General features: G+C 34.6%; 1 protein-coding gene and 1 pseudogene across 1 annotated transcript; both read right to left on the reverse strand.

Moving 5' to 3' along the window:
* Positions 1-6,370: 6,370 nt before the first annotated feature.
* LOC127111002 (berberine bridge enzyme-like 21) lies at positions 6,371-12,981 on the reverse strand (annotated as a pseudogene).
* A 2,465-nt stretch (positions 12,982-15,446) lies between these two features.
* Positions 15,447-17,254, reverse strand: LOC127074992 (berberine bridge enzyme-like 21). Its single transcript, XM_051016432.1, has one exon. It carries the CDS (start codon positions 17,179-17,181, stop codon positions 15,562-15,564), a length of 1,620 nt encoding a protein of 539 aa, XP_050872389.1. The 5' UTR covers positions 17,182-17,254; the 3' UTR covers positions 15,447-15,561.
* Between the last annotated feature and the right edge of the window lie 5,386 nt (positions 17,255-22,640).

The following is a 22,640-nucleotide window of genomic DNA, read 5'->3' on the forward strand; positions in this document are numbered from 1 at the left end:
GATCACTCAAATTGGACATTCCATGTGAAAGTTATGCCACTTTGATTATAGGCATTTTTGGAAAATGAATGGACCATAACTTGTTAACCATACATGGGAATTTCAAGTTCTTGGACTTTTTGGAAAGGTGAGATCAAGATCTACAACTTTCATGTTGGACAAATTTTCATTTGAAGCTTTTTTTGACACGTAATTTTGTGGTGAAAAACTTTCCATTTTTGGAAACTTCCATTACAAGTCATTTTCTATTTTTGGCAATTTTTGTCCTGACTTTATTTTCTTCATTCTTGAGCTTTGACATGTCAAATGAAACTTATTTCAATCATGAATGAAGTGTATCCAACTCTCTCCCACCTCCAAATCCATAAAATCAAGCACAGTTGACCACAGTTGACTTTTTCAACTGATAGATGAATTTGGCAATGCACTGATCAAGCTGAGCCCCAATCCTCTGATGAAATGGCTCAATGGTGAAACCCTAGCCTCCATAAGCTCAATATAATCATGAAATGATCCCCATATCCATTGTAGACCTCATCTCCTTGCCATGCCCTGATTGGCCCAATGCAACTGATTAGGGTTGACCAGTGGTCAAAACCCTAATCTCAAGGTAGCTGATCAATCTTCTGAATCTCTTGGATGATATCAAGACCATGAGAATGATGATGTATCATTTCAAACAAGATCAAGACCAATCTCCTTGAGAATCATGAAACCCTAATTGGGACCACCCTCAGACAGTTAGTGATCCAGTCCAATGAAACCCTAGCTTGCATCATAACCACTTCATCTTCTGATCAAGACTTAGGAGGATGATTTGCACAATGTAACCACATGGTATGCAATATGCAATGCCTAATGATCTAAAATGATATGCAATATGTTAAGCCAGTCCCAAGAGAGGAGGGCAAATTTTGAGGTGTTACAGGTACAAATACACAACAAAGGTTATCCAACACTTTTTCCTAGTTAATATCCTTTAAGGGAAAAATCATTCACTTACTAGTTAATATCCTTTAGGCAAGTGCACACATACACAATCGTTTACCAACTAGGTATTCACGATTAATTAACCCGATTATAGACATGCACAATCATTCAAACCTACTAGGGTTTATATCTAATTATCTGATTCAATTATATTTCACACATTTGTTATTAACCAATGAGGGTTTCTCACTTCTATATTTACTTAACCACCATTGATCATGAACAAACATGTTAATGAATCTCCATCATCCGTCTTAACACTCAAGTAACACTACAAGCACGTACAAGTGAAGACTAATAGGTTTACTCCACACAAAGCATAACATACAAGTGCAAAATATCTAAGTTGCAGGGGTGTAACCGGTTGCACTTTAGGTGTAATCAGTTAATGCCTCTCAGCACATAAAAATGTTGAAAATTTCAGGCATGTAATCGGTTACATTTTTAATGTAATCAGTTGTGCAAAATCTCTTACTCATAAAATATGAAATTTTTCAAGCATGTGACCGTTTACACCTACAAAATTTTCCAAAAATTCAAGCATAACCCAGTTTTTCTAATACATCAAAACACCATCAATTAATTCCTAACACATGCTAACATGCTAAAGACACCAATACACCATAAAATTAGTACATATGCAAAAGGATTTACTCAACATATATGCAATTATCCAGATATTACAAACGTTTCATTTTGAGTTTCTTATGAAACCATGAATTCACAAGATGCAAATGAGGTGTTTAGAAACGCAGCTTATAGAACAAGGAATTTCATGAAATTATCACACCAACATGCAATCAACAAGATTACAATTTCACTTACTCAAACCAAGTTCCAGACATCATCACACATCATTAAGCATCAACAAACATCAACAAGCTGTATCAAGAAAAAGGTCAAAACTAACTAGGTCTCCCTAGATAAATTCATCATATGATCAAAACTGGGTCTCCCTAGACCCTATCTGCTACACTTTTCATCATATGAAAATAATTCCAAGATCAAGGTTACTCTAAATGACATTACAAACAACTTTAATGTTGAGGTCTAGAGCTAATTTTTCTTGGAAAGTCATTTTTTATGTTGAAACATTATAGGTCATTTTGTTTAAACCCTAATTTGAAAGTCAACTTCCCAATGCCATAACTTGCTCAATTTTTATGAGATGAAATATTTCCAAGTTTCACAATCAAATTCAAGGTGTCTACTTAAACTTTTATGTTTTGAGTAAGAGCTAAATCAACTTTTATGAGCATGTGATATGAGGAAACATTATAGGTCATTTTGGACCAATACCATTGCACAAGTGATTTTCCTCAACTTCGAAACTGCATAATTCATTCATCCCAAATCCAAATGATGTCAATTTTATGACCATTTTGAAGGTTTTTCAAATATCTATAACTTTGATAAGGACACGTTTCTCATTTGGAGCTCACATAAAAAGTTAGCCAAGGTGGAATAATTGAACATATGGCTTGACACTTAGAAAATATTTTGACATGTTGAAAATTTCAAACTTCCACCTCAAAATTCACCATCATACAAGTTCCAAATGGAAAAGTATTCAACATAAGAGTTATTCCTCTTGATCTAACCTTTCCAAAAAGTCCACATTCATTTATTTAGACAAAGTTTGAGGGGTCTGCGCATGGCTTGAACAAGGTTGTATCAGTTGGCAAGAATCATGCTTCAAATATCCAAACATATTTGCCTTGCATTGCAATCTTCATTCAGACTTCATTTAATTTGATTTTAGATCTAATTAAGATGTTTCATGGGCTTGTACTTGCCTATGCACGCGTGTCATTCACATTTCCAAATTTGGAAGCAATTTCAAGTGTGCAAATAACACTTATCATTTGCTATAAATAGAGGTCCAATGCTTCAATTTCAAGGACCTTGCGCGCCAGCTTTTCCTCCAACCATTGAAACCCTCACCATTCAAAGGAAAACCTGATAAATTTAAATTGAAATTTGAGTTTGAATCTCACCTTTTGGAGATTCAAAAACTTCAGGATCCAAAGCTTTGCACCATTACCAATCTCCTTCTGCAAGCTCCATAAGCAAGATCAAGTACGATTTGAAGCAAGAGAGATCCATTTCTGCACAACATTGAAGGTATTTTTCCAGATTTTTCTTATCTTCGATTCTCTCTCAATTCTCATCAATTCTCTTGGATCTTTAATTGTCTGAAGTTCTACCAATGTAGGCAAGAAGATTGAGTTGCTTTGAGGTCAAATCGAAACAACTCAGTTCATACATCTCAAAATTCAACTTCATGTATCTCTTAATATACTTGGAGTTAGGTTAAATTGGGGTAATATTCGTGATCTACGCCATTTTTTTAAGATCATGTCCTTTTTTTCATTTATGTCATGGCAGTGAAAGAACCATTCCGACCAGGATCATCGGAGAAAATGACCGGCACTTGGCTCCGGCGATGCGCTGGATGTGTTATGAGCCATTGGATTGATTCAAAATGTTTTAATCAGGGACGTTGTTTGTGATTACCCTACGTGTGGAGCGCTGACTAGCGTGTACCATGGAACGCGCGTTTCTCACCACTTGATCTACCACCTCAATTAATGAGGGAGATCCAGTGGTCCACATTTTTTTTATTATCTGAATTTTTATTTTATTCCTCTTATTTTCAATTAATTCATATTAAATTTAATATTGATCCAAAAAATATGAGAGTTTCACCAAAAATTTTTAAATAAAATCATCTTCTATTTTCTGAATTAAACTTTTTTTTGGATCATTATTAATATTTTTCATGATTTAATTGATTTTGTGATTTAATTGTTTAAAAGTACTTTTAGGTTTCCAAAAATTCTGAAATTTTTTCTCCAAGGTCATTTGACCTTGTTTAACCTATGATAAATCACATGACCATTTCTTTGGTGTTTTGATGAGGTTTTAGGAAATTGACCAATCATATTTAATTTAATGCATTATTTTTATTATTTTTAATTGATTAAATGTCAAATAAATTGTGTAGAGTCATTTTAATTGACTCTGTGAGTTTGACTTGTGTTGTTGGGTCTTGGTCAATGTTGATTTCACTTTGTTAGGTTAAGATCATTGGATTTAGGGGATTTATGGAATATACATTCCATCTCCCAAAATGAATGAATAATCTTAACTTGGTAAAAGTCCTCCTTTGTCCAATTTGTGTTTGATCCACTCCACCATCCCTCTTCATCTCATTCTCATTCTTTATGCATTCATGTCATGGACCTATAATGTCTTTATATCCTAAGGCTAGTTGATTGCAAAATCAACATAAGTATGGATGAGATTAGATCCCCCATTTTTGCATATTCTTTTTTGTGTGTGGTATGTTTCATGAGCATAGTTCATCATATTATGTCTCTAACATGCATTAACACCAAAATTCTATTGTCCGACCTCAAATAGTTGTGACTTCTACATAAGTCCAATTATGATTGCTTAACATAACGCTAAATTTTGACACAAAAAGGCATAGCATTCTAGTTGGTGAGATTGTAAGTCTCTCCTCTTTCATGGTATTGTGTGGAAACTTGACCATTTTTCTTTCCTTTGGAAGATGTCTTGGTTCAAGGATCCATGCTTGCGATAAGTGGATTGAGTGCTCTCCAAAGAATGACTTAAACAAAAGCAAAAGCAATACTAACTTCTAACTCATTAACAACTAACATTTAATTTCAAGTCATTTAATTTTTATGCATTTTAATTTTTAAAGATTTATTCATTTGCCATTATTCATACCATTCAAGTTGTTTACTTTAATGTCATTTTTACTTTGTCCATTTGAACCATATTGTGTGATGTATTGTGATTGTGTATATTGTGATTGTTTGTGTGGTCTTTGACCATTAATGTACATAATAAGAATAAAAACCCTAAAAAATATATTGTGTGGATTGTTGGTTTGATCTGAGACAATTGGACTTAGAATTTAGGCAGCAACATGATCATTATAAAGTTGTTATTTTGAACCTGTGACTTATGCCATCCTTTGAAGTCATCTGCTACATGGGCAAAACTTGAAGAAGATCATGGAGTTGTCAAGCTTGGATGTGGCTATCTTTATTTGATGTCTTGCTCTTCAACTTGCTGTTTGTATATTGATTGTTGTGTGATTCTAAAGTCCAAGGGAAATTTGGGTTTCTATATGACATTCTTGTCTATTGGATTGCAGCTCATTGATCAGATCTTTTCAACTCTCAACTTTTAAATTTTGTGCTTAGGATTAGTCTCTTCATCTCCTCCCCATTTCTTTAATTTCAAAATCTCTCCCTCCTTTTAAAATTCTTCTTTGCTTGTGTTTGTTGGTTTCTAAACTTAGACCATCTTTGCAAATTAGAAACTTTGGCCTTATGCCATTGCATTTTTAAACTCATTTCCTTAAATCAAACTTTGTAAATGAACTTAACCATACTTGACTTAAATTTTCAAAAGCCAAAAAGAACTAACACTCATTCAAACCATTTTTTAGGCCCTTGTGACTTTCAAACTTAAATTTTTGTTAAAAGCAATGCATCCACTTTGAAGTTGTTACCATGAACTACGAGGTTTTGATCCCTTATTTTTATGTTGGTACGTAGGCACAAGTTTGAAGGTCTTGTCAAACACAAAAATATAATTAACTAATTCCTTTCTCATCCCCCCATTCTATTTGTTTGCAAACATCATTTTGTACAAAGACACATATGCACACAAGAAATGGCTCCCTATGAGTACCTAGGACACTTTGAATGCTAACACCTTCCCTCTGTGTAACCAACCCCCTTATCTGTAATCTCTGACATTTTATTAGTTTTGATTTAAAAATTTCTTATTTTTTGTGTTTTGTTCGTACTTTTTCATTTTCTCTTGGAAATAATAAAAACGCGATGGCGACTCTTGTTATGTTGACATCTAGCTTATCTATAACTTAATGATCATGAATTTACCGCTACAGATCCAATTCACCTTTTTACAACTTTACTTCAAGAATCTCTTCTAAACACACACATGCAATGAGAGAAGAAGTTGAATTTGACTTCTCCTTCCTCCTCCTCAAGCCACTCGACCTCCTATATCTCTACTTCCCCAATTTTCTCTCAATTTCCGTTTGTTTAAAAAGAGAAGGAACTTGAGAAAATGAAGAAAAGTGGTCCTCGTAAGATTTTTATAGAACTCTTGCCAAAAGACACTTTTGTCCTTGATCTTAATACTATGATTTTACTAATGAATGACATCCTTCCATTTATAGATACTCTTGACTTACTAATTTAACATATATGCAATTATATTGTGCATGCGTTTACTGTTATTATTTGTGAAGTGGAAAGAGTACCACCAGAACAACAACAAAAACAATCAAAAAGAACTTATTTATTTCTTATTAACAAATCCAATCATTTACGGTGAGAGCAGAATAGTAATTAATAATACTCTGCTCATTCCTGAAGAAATTATCAGGATCAACCGCAGTCTTAATCTTAACTAACCTATCAAAATTATTATTGAAAAACTTAACACCATAAACTTTACCTTCTTCATAACTAGCCTTACCAAAACTATTAGTCCCAATATCAACATCTCTATAACATAAATAAGCACTTCTAGGATTCTTTGCCACATAAGGCTCCATAAAACTATATAGGTGGTTAGCTTGGTTCAAATACTCCAATGTAGCATTAGGTGCTGGATCCTTCCAACTCGCTGACAATTGAAGTTTGAACAAATTCCCGGCACGGTAAGGAATAGGCGTCGCTTCGGGTAGAACCTCAGCCATTTTTCCACCATAAGGGTTGAAAACAAATCCGACATTTCCCAACTCAATCATCTTCTTCCATATCAATTCCAATGCATCTTTTGATATAGGTTTCTGAACATAATCAGATTTTCTCTTCCCGGAACGCACCCAATTAAGGTGCCTATCCAAAACACTCTCCGGTTTTGCGCCGGCTTTCAATGCTTCGGCGTCATTGTACCAAATAACAGAATTAATCCAACTCATTTCAAGGCAATCTTCTTTTTTCAATCCTAAAAGTGGAAATTCTTTACCTACAATTCCCAACAATTCAGCTGCGCTTCCGAGGAACACAGCAACAACAGAAGCTTTAATAGTTGTTGTTCCTTTGACAGTCGTGGATGCTATAGGCTGCAAAAGAAGCCTCATGAAAAGCCTAATATCAATAGTTGGAGCAACTTGTTGCCATTGAACAACAAAATCAGTAGCATTTTCTTCCAAAGTTTTCTCAATACGGAAAACAGTAACAAGTAACAGTTTCAGGAACCGATACTAATTTAACAGTATAAGATAAAACAACACCAAAACTAGCACTACCGCCTCCTATAGCCCAAAACAGATCTTCTCCCATTGATTTCCTATTCAAAAGCCTACCCTTAGCATCAACAATTTCAGCATCAACGATATTATCAATAGATAAACCATATTTTCTTATCAATGTACCATACCCTCCACAACCGATGTGACCACCAACACCAACAGTTGGACAAACACCAGCAGGAAAGGCATGAACTTTACTCTTTTGGGAAATAGCGTAATAAAGTTCACCAAGTGTAGCACCAGTTTGAACATAGGCAACCTCTTTTTGTATATCAACATTGATTGTTCTTAAATTGAACATGTCAAGAAGGATAAAGGCCGGTTGATTTGAGATGTAAGAAAGACCCTCGTAATCATGTCCACTATTAGAAGTAATTCATATTTATTAGTTATACTATTTTCTTAGCCCCTAAGTTTGTTAGAGGGTATTTTAGTATTTTATCCTATTCTAGTAACCCTAGTTTTAGCTTATAAATAGGGTGACAATCATTGTAACTTTTATCATGTTTTGTAGTCGTCATTCTCTTAATAGAATATTTCCGTTCATCATTTATTCTACCTTTGCACCAACAATTGGTATCTAGAGCTCCGGTTCGGATTCATTAGGGAAACACGGGAAACACGAGTGAACGTGAGGTCTTGTGTGTTTGATTTTGATTCTTAGATTCGTGTTGAATCTTGAACAAAATCTGATCAGAATTTTAATTCTGTGGGTTGGGAAACACTGTGAGAAATCTGAGTGTACTGTGCAAGGTAGAAAGATGAACGGAAACGGCAACATGAACACCAAACTTCCAGTATTTGACGGTAAAAACTAGAATCGTTGGATGATCCAAATGCGTGTACTGTTCGGTGCTCAAGATGTTCTAGATCTTGTCACTGATGGTTATGTTCCGGTAGCAGCAGATGCGACGGATGAACAGAAAAACGCGCAGAAGGAAGTAAGGAAGAAGGATCAGATAACATTGTTCTTCATTCATCAATGTGTTGATATAAATGTGTTTGAGAAGATTGCAGATTCAACGACAGTAAAGGCTGCGTGGGACACACTGGTTAGATGTTATGGTGGTGACGCATCAGTGAAGAAGGTGAAACTTCAGTCCTTGAGAAAGCAATATGAGAATCTCAACATGAAGAATAATGAGAAAGTTTCTGAATACATCTCCAGAGTGATTCTGATCACTAATGAGATGAAAGCGTGTGGAGAAACTCTTTCTGAAGAAACAATCATGGAGAAGGTATTAAGATCTCTTACCTCTCAATTTGATTACATTGTGGTAGCAATAGAACATTCCAAAGATCTGAGTACCATGAGAATTGAAGAGCTGCAGAGCAGTCTAGAAGCGCAAGAGTTGCGTTTGACTGAGAGAACTTCTGAAAGGGAAGTATAGCAGCAGGCTCTGAAAGCAACTTCTGATAGGAGGTATCAGAAGCAGTCAGAAGCCAGGAGAAGATCTGATGGTGGTCAGAAGTCAGAAAGCTCAACCTCTTATAGACAAAAGAATGCTCAGAAGGGAAAAGAGAAGTATGACAAGAAGAAGATCCAATGTTACTTTTGTAAGAAGTTTGGTCACTTTGCTAGAGACTGTTGGTCAAACAAGGAGAGAAAATCAGAAGAAGCAAATATAGCCAGAAGTTCTGATGACGAATCTGTGCTATTGATGGCCTCTGAATCTGATGATATGGATCTGATAGACTGGTGGTATATGGACACTGGCTGTTCAAATCATCTTACTGGAAACAAGAAATGACTGGTTGACTTTGACTCTGAAAAGAGGACAAAGATCAGATGTGCTGATGATAAATATCTTAATGCAGAAGGTATGGGAAATGTCAGAGTGAGTCTGAACAATGGGAAAACAACATTGATTCAGAACGTGTGGTATGTACCTGGCATCAGAAGCAATCTGATGAGTGTGGGACAATTAATTGAGAAAGGTTTTTCAGTTACCATGAAGGACAATCTTCTGAAGTTGTATGACTGCAATCAGAAGTTGATTATGGAGTCAGAACAGGGAAGGAATAGAACATTCAAGGTGAATGTCAGAACTGCAGACTCAGAATGTCTTAGTGCAACAAGTGCAGAGAAGGAGAGTGAGTTGTGGCACAGAAGATTTGGTCATTTGAATTTCAGAAGCTTAAAACATCTGAATTCAAAGAAGTTGGTACATGGAATTCCTGCAATTAAGAAGCCTGAAAAGTCATGCAAAGTTTGCATGGAAGGAAAACAACCACGATTGCCATTTGCGTCAGAAACTGCTCCAAGAGCAAAACATGCCTTGGGAGTTGTACATTGTGATGTGTGTGGTCCATTTCCAGTAGCATCGATTGGAGGGAATAAATACTTTGTGTTATTTGTTGATGAATTCACAAGAATGACATGGGTATCCCTTATTAAGTTTAAACGCGAGGTGTTTGATGAATTCAAGAAGTTCAGAATGAAGGTTGAGAATCAGAGTGGTCAGAAGTTGAAGATTCTTAGAACTGACGGTGGAGGTGAGTATAACTCCAAAGAGTTCCAGAAGTTCTGTGAGGAGAATGGAATTGAGCATGAGGTTACTGCTCCTTATACCCCTCAACACAATGGTCTTGCTGAAAGAAGAAACCGCACTTTGTTTGATATGGTGAGAAGCATGCTAAAGGAGAAGAAACTTCCTCAGAAGCTCTGGGGAAAAGCTGTTGCCACTGCAACGTATGTACTCAAACCGATGTCCTACGAAGAAGTTGAAGGAAATAGTTACAATACAGAAGTGGACTGGAGATAAGCAAAGTGTTAGTCATCTGAAGGTGTTTGGTTCTGTTTGCTATAAACATGTTCCAGAAGCCAGAAGACAGAAGCTGGATGATAGAAGCAAAGTGATGATTCTGATAGGGTACCACAGTACAGGTGCATACAAGCTCTATTGTCCAGAAACCAACAAAATTGAATTCAGCAGAGATGTGATTGTGAAGGAATCAGAATTTTGGAACTGAGATAAGTCTCAATCTGATTCTGATGTTAGAACTTCTGAAGAAAGGTCAGAGTTAAGAATTTCTGAAGTTGGAGTAAACTCTGACGTTGATTCTGATTCTGATAGTGATTCTGACTCTGGAGAAGACTCAGAAGATGAAGGTGACTCTGATGATCCAGACTCTGATGACCCAGACTCTGATGGTAATCCAGATTTTAGTGGCAATTCAGACTCTGGAAATATGCCAGCCTCTGAAGATGGTCAAAGCTCTGGAGGAAGTCAACCATCTGAAGCTAGAAATTCTGAAGCTCGAGACTCTGAACAAGTTCAGAGACCACAAAGAATCAGAAACATCCCTAGAAGATATGCAGAATTTGACATGCTGCAAGACACTGAAGTAGACTCTGAAGGAGAAGTTATTCAGTGTGCCATGTTAGTAGACTCTGAACCCATAAGTACAGAAGAGGCTCTTAAGCAGAAGCTCTGGCTGAAGGCCATGAAAGAAGAACTTGATGCTATAGAGAGAAACAAGACTTGGAAGCTGACAGAACTTCCAAAAGACAAGAAAGCCATCAGCGTCAGATGGGTTTTCAAGCAGAAGTTAAAGGCAGATGGTTCAATTGGCAAACATAAAGCAAGGTTGGTAGCCAGAGGATTTCTACAGAAACCTGGGCTGGATTACTCTAAAGTGTTTGCACCTGTAGCAAGACATGAAACAATCAGAATGGTGATTGCAATAGCTGCTAACAGGAATTAGCCTCTAATGCATTTAGATGTAAAATCTGCATTTCTGAACGGTCCATTAGAAGAAGAAGTTTACGTGTCACAACCTCCTGGATTTGTGAAAAAGAATCAGGAAGGGATGATGTACAGATTATACAAAACTCTATATGGATTGAAACAAGCACCCAGAGCTTGGAATCAGAAGATTGATTTATTTTTCAAGAAGCAAGGCTTTCAGAAATGTGAGATGGAGTACGGTGTCTATGTTCAGCATACTTCTGAAGGAAATATGACTCTGGTATGTTTATATGTTGATGATATACTGATGACTGGAAGTTCTGAATAGGAGATAGCCAAGTTCAAGAAAGTTCTGATGAATGAATTCAAAATGACTGATCTAGGCAAAATGACATACTTTCTAGGGATGGAGTTCAGATACTCTGAGAAAGGTATTATTTTGCATCAGCTCAAGTATGAATTAGAACTTCTGAAGAGATTTATTCTGAAGAATTGTAAGATTGCTGTCACACCTTCTGATACAAATCAGAAACTGGATTCTGACTCTGATGGAAAGGACGTGGACGCTACAACCTTCAAACAGTTGGTTGGTTCTCTGAGGTATTTGTGCAATACCAGACCTGATATTTGCTATTCAGTTGGGATGGTTAGTAGGTTCATGAGTAAACCTAAGTGGTCCCATTACCAAGCTTCTGTCAGGATTCTGAGGTATATCAAGGGAACTCTGAAGTATGGAGTATTATTTCCTTCTGAAAGAAAGGATGAGTCAGAACTTCTGAGTTATTCCGATTCTGATTGGTGTGGAGACAGAGTTGACAGAAGAAGTATGTCTGGGTACTTACTGAAGCTGATTGGTGTGGAAGTATGTCCAAGAAGCAACCTGTTGTGGCGTTGTCAACTTGTGAAGCTGAATACATTGCAGGTGCTGTTACTGCATGCCAAGTTGTGTGGATTCTGAATCTATTGCAGGATCTGAAGATTAAAGTAAACAAACTTCTGAAGCTGATGATTGACAACAAGTCTGCAATCAATCTTGCCAGAAACCCAGTGTTGCATGGGAGAAGCAAGCACATTGAGACCAAATATCATTTTCTGAGACATCAAGTTCAGAGGGGAGTGTTAGAAGTTGTACACTGCAGCACTTAGAAACAGTTGGCAGATGTTCTGACGAAAGCTATCAAGACTGATCAATTTCTCAAATTAAGGGATGAAATTGGTGTTACAAGTTTTGATGGAATATGAATTAAGGGATGATATTAGAAGTAGTTCATATTTATTAGTTGTACTATTTTCTTAGCCCCTAAGTTTGTTAGAGGGTATTTTAGTATTTTATCCTATTCTAGTAACCCTAATTTTAGCTTATAAATAGGATGACAATCATTGTAACTTTTATCATGTTTTATAACCGTCATTCTCTTAATAGAATATTTCCGTTCATCATTTATTCTACCTAAGTTCACCAAGTGTAGCACCAGTTTGAACATAGGCAACCTCTTTTTGTATATTAACATTGATTGTTCTTAAATTGAACATGTCAAGGAGGATAAAGGCTGGTTGATTTGAGATGTAAGAAAGACCCTCGTAATCATGTCCACCGCTTCTGATTTTGATTTGAATGTTGTTTTGTTTGGCGCAGATAACAGTGGATTGAACATGTGAGGGTTGTTTTGGAGTAACAATGATTAATGGTTTGGAAGTTGAGGAAGTGTTGAAACGTGCGTTACGGATGTAGTTTTGAAGGACAGTGGGAAATGAAGGGTTTGATTGTGGCAAAACAATGTCGGGGATAGATGGATCTGGTTGTTTTGTTTGAAGCAGTTAAGGAAATTCGTGTACATAGATTCTGATGCAGGCGGTACTACTGGTAAGGATGTACAGAAAACAGATAGAAGAAAAAAAGATAGAGAAAATAGTAATGGTTTTGCCATTGGAAATGTTTTGTTTCGTGAGTTAGGTTGTGGTGAATGAGTGCGGTTTTTATAGGAAGAGTAACCTGTTGAAATTTCTACCACTCGTGTAACATATACGACACTTTTCCGTCAAATTTGTCTTTTGTTTTTGCGAGCTTATAGGTTATCCGTGGGTATGGTTGTTTTTGGGAGCTTATAGGTTATCGGTAGGTATAGTTGTTTTTTCTTTGATGGATAATATTGGTTGAATCAACTGATTATTATCCTTAATATAAATAATTTTTTTTTTAATTTATTGAATAATCTATATAATTAAGCTAATTTATATATTAATCTAAAATAATATTTTATCATATTCTACTAGATTATAACTCAGCTGAAATCTAGAATATAATTTTTAATTAGAAAGATAGAGAATAATAAATTTTTAGATTAATTTATTATATTTTGATTTTTTAATTAAACATTAAAATGAGAAATGATATGATTTATTATATCCGTCTTTTATCTCATCATTTACATTCATATTAGGTGAACCAACTAAGAGGTTTAAAACTCTTAAGTCTTCACAAAATGTGATCACACAATCACCTACAACCATAGTCTTAATAACCAACAGATAAGAGAACAAAACTCTTGATACAACTATTGTAATACAAGCAATAAACAAGCTTATAAGAGAATGAAGTTCTTATTACTTCCACACAACGTCGACTTCTAACTATAGGTCAATGGATACGTTAGGCAAATGTTCCTCTCTTCGAACAGAGCGAATTACTAAGCCTTATCCATTCGGGCAAGGTTTCATGGAGCGACCTACCCCGAGTCTTGGAAATGCCCATCTTGGGGACTTACATATCTAATCATACTGCAGTTTTGAATAATATAGGTATTCCGACAATCCTCATCAGATTTAATGCAATGGTATGCATTCTCACTTACTTGATTATATCTTTTAGGTGGGGTACAAATACACAGCAAAGGTTATGCAACACTTTTCCCTAGTTAATATCCTTTAAGGGAAAGATTGCTCACTTATTGGTTAATATCCTTTAGGTAGGTGCACACATACACAATCGTTTACCAACTAGGTATTTACGATTAATTTACCTAATTACAGACATGCACAATCATTCAAACCTATTAGGATTTGTATCTAATTATCTAATTCAATTAGATTTCACACATTTGTTATTAACCAATAAAGGTTTCTCACTTCTATATTTACTCAACCATCATTGATCATGAACAAACATGTTAATGAATTTCCATGATCAGTCTTAACACTCAAGTAACACTACAGGCACATACAAGTGTAGACTAATAAATTTACTCCACAGAAGACAGAAGACGTAACATACAAGTGCAAAATATCCAAGTTGTAGGGGGTGCAACCAGTTACACTTTAGGTGTAATCAATTACACCCTCTCAGCACATAAAAATATTGAAAATTACATAAATGTAATCGGTCATATTTTTAGTATAATCAGTTATGTAAAATCTTTGGCTCATGAATTAGGCAATTTTTCAAACATATAATCCATTACACCTCCGAAATTTTCCAAATATTCAAGCATATCCTAGTTTTTCTAATACATTAAAACACCATCAATTAATTCCTAACACATGCAAACATTCTAAAGAGACCAATACACCACAAAATTAGTACATGCAAAAGGATTTGCTCAACATATATGCAATTATCCATATATTATAAACGTTTGCATTTTGAGTTTCTTATGAAACCATGAACTCACAAGATGCAAATAAATGAGGTGTGTAGAAACTCAGCTTATAGAACAGGGATTTTCATGAAATTATCATATTAACATGTATTCAATTCACACCAACATGCATTCAACGAGATAGCAATTTGACTTTCTCAAACCAAGTTTTAGACATCATCACACATCATTAAAAGCTTCAACAAATATCAACAAGCCTTATCATGAAAAACGTTAAAACTAACTAGGAACCTCACCTTAATGACAAAACGTGGATTTTGGAAGGTTGGAGATGAAGATGTTGATGATCCAATTCACCCTTTTGCAGTAATAGACATTATAGCCGTAATGCTTCCAGACCTCTTGGTTTTTTTCAATTGGTCAGTTTTTCTTATTACTATATGTTTTAAGCCCACTTATTAGTGGTTATTGAGGGATTCATGCACTTGATTTAGCATTAGCATAAATAAGAATGTTTGGCCTGTTTTGTGCATAGAAATTTTTATAGAAAAATTTGTAAGAACCTTTGTATTTTCTGCTCTACTTATTGTGCATGCGTTTACTGTTATCATGAGTGAGTGAACTCTATTAGTTTTAGGAATTTGTGAAGTAGAAGAGACTACCACCAGTCTCATAAGTGATTTTTTGAGGAGCTATTTTCCGAATTTGTTTCCAGGGTCCATCCCATATGACATTTAATTTTTTTTAATACTCTGACATTAGCAGAATCAAATTTAAAGAGACCAATTCATATCATGATCTCATCCAAATGTGAGATCAGAACAACAACAAAAACAATTAAAAGCACTTATTTATTTGTTATTTTCAAATCCAATCATTTATACTGAGAACGGATAGTATTTAATAGCATCAAATAAGCCCAATAGGCTTTACAACTGATTGATTCTGAAATCTAAGCTTTTGCTGCAAGAACAGGAATACTCTGCTCATTCCTGAAGAAATTATCAGGATCAACCGCAGTCTTAATCTTAACCAACCTATCAAAATTATTATTAAAAAACTTAGCACCATAAACTTTACCTTCTTCATAGCTATTCTTACCAAAACTGTTAATCCCAATATCAAGGTCTCTATAATTTAAAAAAGCACTTCTAGGATTCTTTGACACATAAGGTTCCATGAAACTATATAGGCTCTTAGCTTGATTCAAATACTCCGATGTAGCACTAGGTTCTGGATCCTTCCAATTCACTGAAAATTGAACTTTGAACAAATTCCCGGCACGGTGAGGAAAAGGCGTCGCGTCGGCCGGAATCTCAGCCATTTTTCCACCATAAGGGTTGAAAACAAATCCAACTTTTCCCAACTCAATCATCTTTTTCCATATCAATTCCAATGCATCTTTTGGAATAGCTTTCTGAACATAGTCAGATTTTCTCTTCCCAAAACTCGCCGAGTTAAGATTCCTATCCAAAAGACTCTCCGGTTTCGCGCCGCTTTTGAATTCTTCAGCGCTATTGTACCAAATAACAGAATTAATCCAACTCATTTCAAGGCAATCTTCTTTTTTCAATCCTAGAAGTGGAAATTCTTTACCTAGAATTCCCACCAATTCCTCGGCACCTCCGAGGAACAAAGCAACAACAGAAGCTCTAATAGTTTTTGTTCCTTTCACAGTCTTGGAAGTGATAGGCTGCAAAAGAAGCCTCATGAAAAGCCTATTATCAATAGTTGGAGCAACTTGTTGCCATTGAACAACGAGATCAGTAGCATTTTGATCTAAAGTTTTCTCAATACGGAAAACAGTAACAGTTTCAGGAACCGATACTAATTTAACCGTATAAGATAAAACAACACCAAAACTAGCACCACCACCACCTCCTATAGCCCAAAAAAGATCTTCCCCCATTGATTTCCTATTCAAAAGCCTTCCCTTCACATCAACAATTTCAGCATCAATGATATTATCAACAGATAAACCATACTTTCTCAACATTGTACCATACCCTCCACCACTGATGTGACCACCAACACCAACCGTTGGACCAACACCAGCAGGAAAGCCATGAACCTTACTCTTTTGGTAAATACCGTAGTAAAGTTCACCAAGTGTAGCACCTGCTTGAACATAGGCAACCTCGTTTTTGATATCAACATTGATTGTTTTTAGATTGAACATGTCAAGAATAATAAAGGGTGGTTGATTTGAGATGTAAGAAATACCCTCATAATCATGTCCACCGCTTCTGATTTTGACTTGAATGTTGGTTTTTTTGGCGCAGATAACAGTGGATTGAACATGTGAGGGTTGTTTTGGAGTAACAATGATTAATGGTTTGGAAGTTGAGGAAGTGTTGAAACGTGCGTTACGGATGTAGTTCTGAAGGACAGTGGAAAAGGAAGGGTTTGATTGTGGGAAAACAATGTCGGAGATAGATGGATCTGTGTTGTTTTGTTTGAGGCAGTTAAGGAAATCCGTGTAGAAAGATTCTGATGCAGGTGGTGCTGCTAAGGATGTATAGAAAACAGAAAGAAGAAAAAAAGATAGAGAAAATAGTATTGGTTTTGCCATTGAAAATGATTTTGTTTTGTGAGTTAGGTTGTGGTGAATGTGTGCGGCTTTTATAGGAGGAGTAACATGTTGAAATTTCAACAACTCGTGTAACATAGAAGACACTTTTTCGTCAAATTTGATGATATATTAATGACGTTGTCTTTTGTTTTTGGGAGCTTATAGGTTATCAGTGGGTATAGTTGTTTTTTTTCTTTGATAGATAATATAATATTTGTTGAATCAACTAATTATTATCCTTAATATAAAATAAAAATTACTTTTTTATTATAACTCAGCTGAAATATAGAATATTTAATTAGAAAGATAGAGAATAATAAATTTTTAAGATTAATTTATCATATTTTGATTTTTTCATTAAGCATTAAAATTAGAAATGATATGATATAATTATTATCTCCTCTTTTATCCTTTGCACTATACATGACATGAAGTTTTGACCATTGAGTTTTTTTACTATGATTTTTGAAATATTCTTAACTTTTGACTACCTTAAATTTTTTAGATTTTTTTAATGGAAAAATAATTCAAGCATCATAAGGAAAATCTAAACAATATTTCATTTTTCTATATGTTTTCTATTATATATATAATTTTGAATATTTGTCAAAAAGATTTTTTTTAAAACATCAACTAATAATTAACAAATGATTGTTCAAATAACATTTATTAATAAACCAAAAACAGACGATTGTTTGGCATTACTACTATATAAATCCTCTTTATTTTTAGGGTTAAGATCTATATTACTATCTTTTATTTAAACGGTAAAAAAAATTCTGTTGTAAATAATTTATTTATTTTTAATTTTTAAGGATCTCGTTCGTTTGGTTAAAAAAAGAGTTCATTCTTAAACGAGCATATCCTATTATATAAATAAGAGAATATAATTCTTATTGAAAAAGTTATTATTAGTTTCTTTATTCATTATTATTTCTTATCTCAATTCTCTCCTTTTTTTTAACAATAATACTATTTGAATTTATTATTTAAAAAATTAACTCGTGAGTTCAAATAAAAACAAATATCTTCAAAAAAACATGTGGTATAAATAATAATAATAATCAAGAAAAATAATGACATTTTATTTTAGTTTTAAACTAATGTGGTGATGGGTTTGTATTGTGGTGTAAATAAGAAATTACTATTAATTAGCTTAGAAAATTAAATAAATAAAAACAAAATATTAATAAAATTGAAATATTTAATATATTGTTAATTGGGTTAAGGGATATGAATTAGTTTCTATATGTCAAATATAGTAATAAACCAATATTAACTATTACAGATTCTTAAAATATTTTTTAACTAATTTAAAATATAAACTTTAATAACATTTTTTACTCATAAAACAAATTTAAAACTAACCATATATATTACGTATTAAAAAAACTCTGTTTTGATTCTCATATACATGAAATCGTTTTTCTATTTTAATTTTAAATAATTTTGATTTTCTTCTTTATTTATAGTAAAACAAACGTTTTGATGTGTATTCTTTTAATATGATGCACTTGTTTAGTAATATGAGTGGGGTATATAACATCTTAAATTTGATTAATTAATATAATAAAATTATTTAAAATTTTATTTAATTAATTGATGTTTTAATTATTTGTTATGTTATTATGGGGTAAGTATCTAATAGAAGTATAGAAAAGTAAGAGTTTGTATAATTATTTATAATTAATTAGAATTTTAATTAGTTGTTATAAAAAATAGTATTTTATTTGAATTAATTATTTAATTAGGAATAGAATTTTTTCATTGGTGAGAATTTGAGAAAATAAGTGGTAAAAATTGAGAAGTTAGTAATGAGATGGACAAAGTTCATAATTAGCAAAGTGTTCGGGGAGTATATATTATAAAAGTAGGAAGAGAGCTAAGTTTTTAGAGAAACACCAGACAATGTAGAAAAGGGACAAAAGAGGAGAGGAAGAGCAAACTAGAAAATTGAAGAGAGAACTCATTGAAGTTGCATAATCATCATTAATTGCTAAAAATCTAAGGTAAGGGGTTGATTGCTTCTTTAATGAGCGTTTAAGCATGAAGGGTAGAAGGAGGAGTCTTTGACCTACAATAGGATTGGGTGTTCTAATGCTTGATTATGAATTTGTTGTTATAATTGTTGTTGTACGATAAATTTTGTTGTTATTATATGTGCACTATTTAATGTTTTGAGATGTTAAATGTTTTCCATCATGTCTGAGGATTTGGAAGGTTCAGGGTAAACATGAATTGATGAGATTGAATGATTTTGTGAATGTCAATGTCATACCCCAAAATTTGCCCGTTACTCTTTCAACACATTTTTCAAGACATTGATCTTAAAGGAACAAAGACCCAGCACACAGGTGGCCCAATCCAGAAAAGGACTTAAACTGGCATGCTCGCTAGGCGAGCAAATCCTTCGCCTAGCGAACCCTTCGCTACACCACTCGCCTAGCAAAGCCTGCGAATACCAGAATTTTTGGGCTTCATTCTGAGCCCATTAGGTCACAAAAAATCACTATAAATACCAGGACCTCAGTCAGAAGAGGGGAACAGACGGACGGACGGAGACAGAGAGAAGGAACAGCAAACCCTGGAGGCTAACCCAGAGAATTCAGAGCAACCCTAAAGGAAACCCTGAAGGAAACTCATCTGCACAAAGGTTACCTCCGTCCAACTCAATCCGGCGCCAACCCTAAGAGTGACTTGCCAATTCAAGGTTGCAATTCAATTGCAAACAGGTTTGCATTACTATTACCGCTTTATGCTCCCAATTTTCATGTGATATTATAATTAAATTCATAAATATATTTGAGGTTTTGCGTGTGAATTTAAGTATGCATAGAGATCCTGAATGTTTAACCATGTAATCGCTGTAGTGAATGCCATAGGGTTTGGAGCTTGCTGAAATCGTACTGCTCTAAAATTCAAAACCCGCAGCCGTTCGCTAGCACATCGCTAAGCGAACATGTAGCGAGCGTTCGCTAGACCTTCGCTAGGCGAGGCAGCAGCGAACATGACAGTCGCTGACTTTTCTGTTCTGATCTTTGCTCATCTGACATGTTTTATTATCACCATGCATTGTTTACCTGACACCAGTACTGTTGTGATTCCTTTTGTTTGGTGCAATTCTCGATTTCACCCTGATTTGGTATTCTGACCTGTTTGCTGAATTTTGTAAGGATTCACATACTCCCGGAAAAGGTAGCTTGCTAAGTATTCCACTTTATTTGGGGGATACCCTTGTGGAGATTCATCCTAATTACTTAATTGATTTTAATGTGGAGATTCATCCTAATTACCTAATTAATTTTAATGTGGAGATTCATCCTAATTACCTAATTGATTATAAAATATTGCCTTTGAATATGTGATCTTGGACCTCTCTTTGTTGCCTTACGGTATTACGGTCATGTCCCGCGAATGTGGGGATACACTTAGCAAAGACCCTTCGGTTAAATCATCATGTCCCTATAAGATAAATCATAGTCCCTCGGATGTTGCCTGCGAATATATGATTTTTGTCCCTCGAGGACCCGTCGTTGTAGCCTACGGTTAAATGATGATCGTCCCTTCGAATGCTAAGGTATCCTTACAAATGTTGCCTTCAATGACCAACCGATGACCCTACGATGTCCCTTTTACATCCAAAGGATAAAACTACTTACTTCTCAATAGTAAAGACAGTTTTACCCTCATAAGGATAGGAAATGCCCATAAAGACCTTGGGTAGGTATAACTCTTAAATGCTGACTCACAACCTAAAACATTTTTCATACATCACCTTTTGCAAAACATCTACTAGAAAATCACCACTTGGTATACATTCATACTAGAATCATTGCCAAGTTATATTTTTCTAAACAGCTTTCAAAATTAAACGAGATAAATACTTTGTATACATTCATACAAGAATCATTACAAAGCTAAACTCTCTTTTCAAAACATTTTCTAAGCAGTTCACAAACACTTTTTTCAGACAAGAAAAAAACAACATAAGTGATCCAACAATTAAGAGCCCATGGATAACCATGGATACAAAGGGTGCTAACACCTTCCTTTGTATAATGTACCTCCCGAACCCAAAATCTAATCAAGGTCTTTCCTGTTCTTTTTCGCCTTTCCTTATTGGATAAAAGAAAAGTCGGTGGCGACTCTTGCTATCCGTGACATTTGCTTTCCAAAGCAAAAACACACCAAAGTCAGTTCACCGTATGACAGTCAATATGTGAATTATCGTGAAATTGTTGTTTTAATCACTGAATAAGTGCAATATGTCGAATTCTGAGATCGGAGGTTTTCACATAATCGAAATCGGAGGTCCAGAAAGCCTCTAACAATGAAATTTGCATTTTTTTTGTTCCTGTACAGTGGTACCTGGTTAATACGTTGGTGTAACCGGTTACAACTGAACTGATGAGTCTTTTTTTTTTCAAATTTTTGTAACTGTAACAGGTCACAGGTTTTGGTTAATCGGTTATGACTGTTGTGTTTTCCATAAATGCTGATTTTTTGTTTCCAAATATTTTCGTCGTAACTTGAGTTTCGTGACTCAGAATGAGACACATTTCAAAACATTTGAAAAATAATGAGAAATACTATCAAATTGTAATGTTTTTCAGAGGATGGATGTGAGGGCAGAACATGAATAATTGACTAAAATTACATGCGTAAGTGTCCTCCGATTTATGTCATAACTTTTGATCTGTAAGTCCAAATATCGTGTCGTTTGAGACGTTAGAAAGCTAATGCTCAGAGTTGCATCATTGTAGTACTTAGTGAGATAGTTTAGGGGTAGTCATCTGCTTACCATAGGGATATTTTTGTTGACTTGTGTGATCGGTTAGCGAATCGTTATGTTTATACGATGATGTGTCGTTGTGTTAGTGAAGTAACATGAATAAATACATATGAAGTTACAACTGTTGAGTTTCTAATATTTGTATGTTGTTTTTATGTGATAATCGACTCCCACTTGTTTTCACCGTTAATTATTGAAGTGTATTCTCACATCTTCTGTTTGAATGTTGTCTTTACATGAGCATCATCTAGATACTAAGGAGTAGAATTGTTGAAGTAAGTGGAAGGTAGCTCTTGGAGTGATTTCCATTAGTTTGTCATTTTTTTAGTAGGGTCTTGCTCTGATCATGTAACATCGGGTTGAGAACGTTTCCTTTCACTTGTTTGTTTTGATGAAGTTACCATTTATGTTTTGTTGAGATCTGAAAGTTATGATGAGTTGAATAATACAATTCATTTTAGCTGTGTTATGAAAGGTGAAGTTTATGAGAGTAAATTTCATAGGTTGTAATGTTGTATTTATTTAATTTAATAATGATCCAGCTACGATGAAACCCTAAGTGAAGGTGGCGTGCAATGACATGTTCTAAATCGTCATGGTATAACCCCGTGTTATAGAGCAAGCTATATTTTATTATGTGTAACACCCTGAATGGTTGCATTTTGTT

The sequence above is a fragment of the Lathyrus oleraceus genome, chromosome 1 (assembly GCF_024323335.1).
Source record: "Lathyrus oleraceus cultivar Zhongwan6 chromosome 1, CAAS_Psat_ZW6_1.0, whole genome shotgun sequence".
NCBI classification, from domain to species: domain Eukaryota; kingdom Viridiplantae; phylum Streptophyta; class Magnoliopsida; order Fabales; family Fabaceae; genus Lathyrus; species Lathyrus oleraceus.